At 34.4% G+C, this 2,202-nt stretch overlaps 1 protein-coding gene across 1 annotated transcript; it reads right to left on the reverse strand.

Moving 5' to 3' along the window:
- Positions 476–1,426, reverse strand: LOC18775238 (FH protein interacting protein FIP2). The gene has a single exon (XM_007206587.1). It carries the CDS (start codon positions 1,424–1,426, stop codon positions 476–478), a length of 951 nt encoding a protein of 316 aa, XP_007206649.1.

The following is a 2,202-nucleotide window of genomic DNA, read 5'->3' on the forward strand; positions in this document are numbered from 1 at the left end:
TGTGGATTTTTTTTTTAAAATTGTCCACATACTCGCAATATGAATTTGGTTCAAGCGATTTAGAGAGTGCATGATTAATTCATTTGTTGTCGCATGATTAATTCATTTGTCACATGCATTGTTGAATATATATATATATATATTATTCAACAGCAACAGCAAAGTTAATACAAAGTTTATGGTGTAAATAGGATTCCTCTGTGGAGAAGAATACGATCAGAAAATTCTACCTATATTGTTCTCGAACATTCTCACTTGAAGTTACATGTAGATATATTTTATATGCGACAACAAAATTTGTCAAACTAAATTTCATTGAGGGGAAAGAGAGATTACGAAAATTAATTACATGAAAAAAAACATGACAGAAGCTCAACGAAGTTAGAAATATTGCAAAAAGTAGGGCAATATGTCTGGCCAGTATCACATGTGCACAAATATTATCAACGAATTAATGCCAGCAAAAATTGATATCTCAACGAATTTCGTCTGGTTTCTTACATATAAACCCATTACCGCAGGCTGTAACAACGCCAAGCTTTGCACCCACCAAATGTTGCAAATTCACATCTTCTACGCCAGAACTTATAAGATATGCATCCCTAAAATTTGCAGTATTCGTGGCCTTGAGATTTTTCAAGGCTGCACATTCCAGACTAGCCGCTTCAAAATTTGCATTTGTAAGATCAGCGTCATAAAGGTGTGCATTATACAAGATTGCTCTCAAAAAGCTACAATTTACCAAGCATGCACTTTTTATCTTTGCAAAGCGAAGCTTGGCATCAACAAACGAAGCGTCACGGAGATTTGCTCCTACAAATTCAGTACTTGTCAAACTAGCATTGTTAAAGATGGCACCCTCGGCATCCACATAATTAAATTTTACGCGTGTAAGATCACAACCTGAGAAACAAACATTTCTCAGGCATGCATAACTGAAATCTATCTTCGTCAAGTCTAGTTTCGAAAGATCAAGGCCAGAGAGATTGAAACCTCTAAACTTCATTGTAGCATTAGATAGTATAAAGTTGATGATATCCCTGCGCGTAAAATCTGCATCCAACTTTGCAATTTGATCGTCGTCCTCCTTGTTTAGAAAAGCATGTATTTCCTCTGTTAGACCAACTAGTTGAAAATATTCTGCCTCTCTCAAAAGCTCTGAATATTTACAACGCTCTTCTAACAAAGGAACAGTAGCATCCCTTAACCAATTAAGGATGTGCCGAAAATGTGTGCCATCCCTGTCAATAAAAACACACCCCTTTTCACAGTCTTCTTCACACGCAATATTATGGCGTCCACTAAACATTGCAGCAAGCATTGAGTTAGGCTCACGCTGAGTTAGAGTATCAACACTTGTGCAAAATTTGTTTCCTCCCACATTGAGGCGAATTACAGAAGATTTCTTCAGCTCCTTCATCGCCATTGCTTCGAAACGAAAGATTTTGGTATTTAGGATTTTCAGAGATAATTTCATTCTGCTCTTAAGGGAGGTATATATAACAACTTACATGTGTAAGGAGCAAGTAACCTAATTACAATAAATACAAAATTCCCAATCAAAACAGGATACAAATATAGTAATTAAAATTCGTAATTTACTTACCCTTTTCCTAATCCTAATTTGAGTTCCAACTTGCCCTCTCATATATTTCCGACTTTCCAGATTTATAGCTTCCACCCTTTCAAATAATTAACGTGTGTCACTAAATAAATTATAACATGTCATTTTAAACCCCATATCTCAAATCTCGATATTCATTTTAAACACAGAATTGAATGTGGTTCTTTGATGAATAAATTAAAAAACAATTGAATATTGTTTCAATTATTTTTATTTTTAGAAAAAAATACAAAAGCTAAAGTAACAATTGTTGGTCGATTGACCTTAGACAATGAACAAGAAAAGCAAATAATTAAGAAAAGAGAGGTCGTTTTGGTTGAATTCTATCGTACTTGTTATAATTTTTGTTTCTCATACAGGAAGATAAGTGGAGTGAGGAAAGATTTATGTGGCATTGGGGCTTTAGGAAGAAATCTTTTCGTGTGTTGAAATAGAGGAAACATGTAAAATCATCTCTCGCTCTTCTTGTGTATTGAAAGCGAATAATATTCTTAGAGCATCTCCGAGTGAGATGTCAAATAACAAACATCAAATGGCTTATGTGGCAATTTGACATATTGTAAAACTTTTTATCCAAC

Source organism: Prunus persica, chromosome G6 (assembly GCF_000346465.2).
Source record: "Prunus persica cultivar Lovell chromosome G6, Prunus_persica_NCBIv2, whole genome shotgun sequence".
NCBI classification, from domain to species: domain Eukaryota; kingdom Viridiplantae; phylum Streptophyta; class Magnoliopsida; order Rosales; family Rosaceae; genus Prunus; species Prunus persica.

Excerpts from the sequence above, each read along its gene's own strand:
- LOC18775238 (XM_007206587.1), bottom strand. The coding sequence starts at position 1,426 with ATGGCGATGAAGGAGCTGAAGAAATCTTCTGTAATTCGCCTCAATGTG.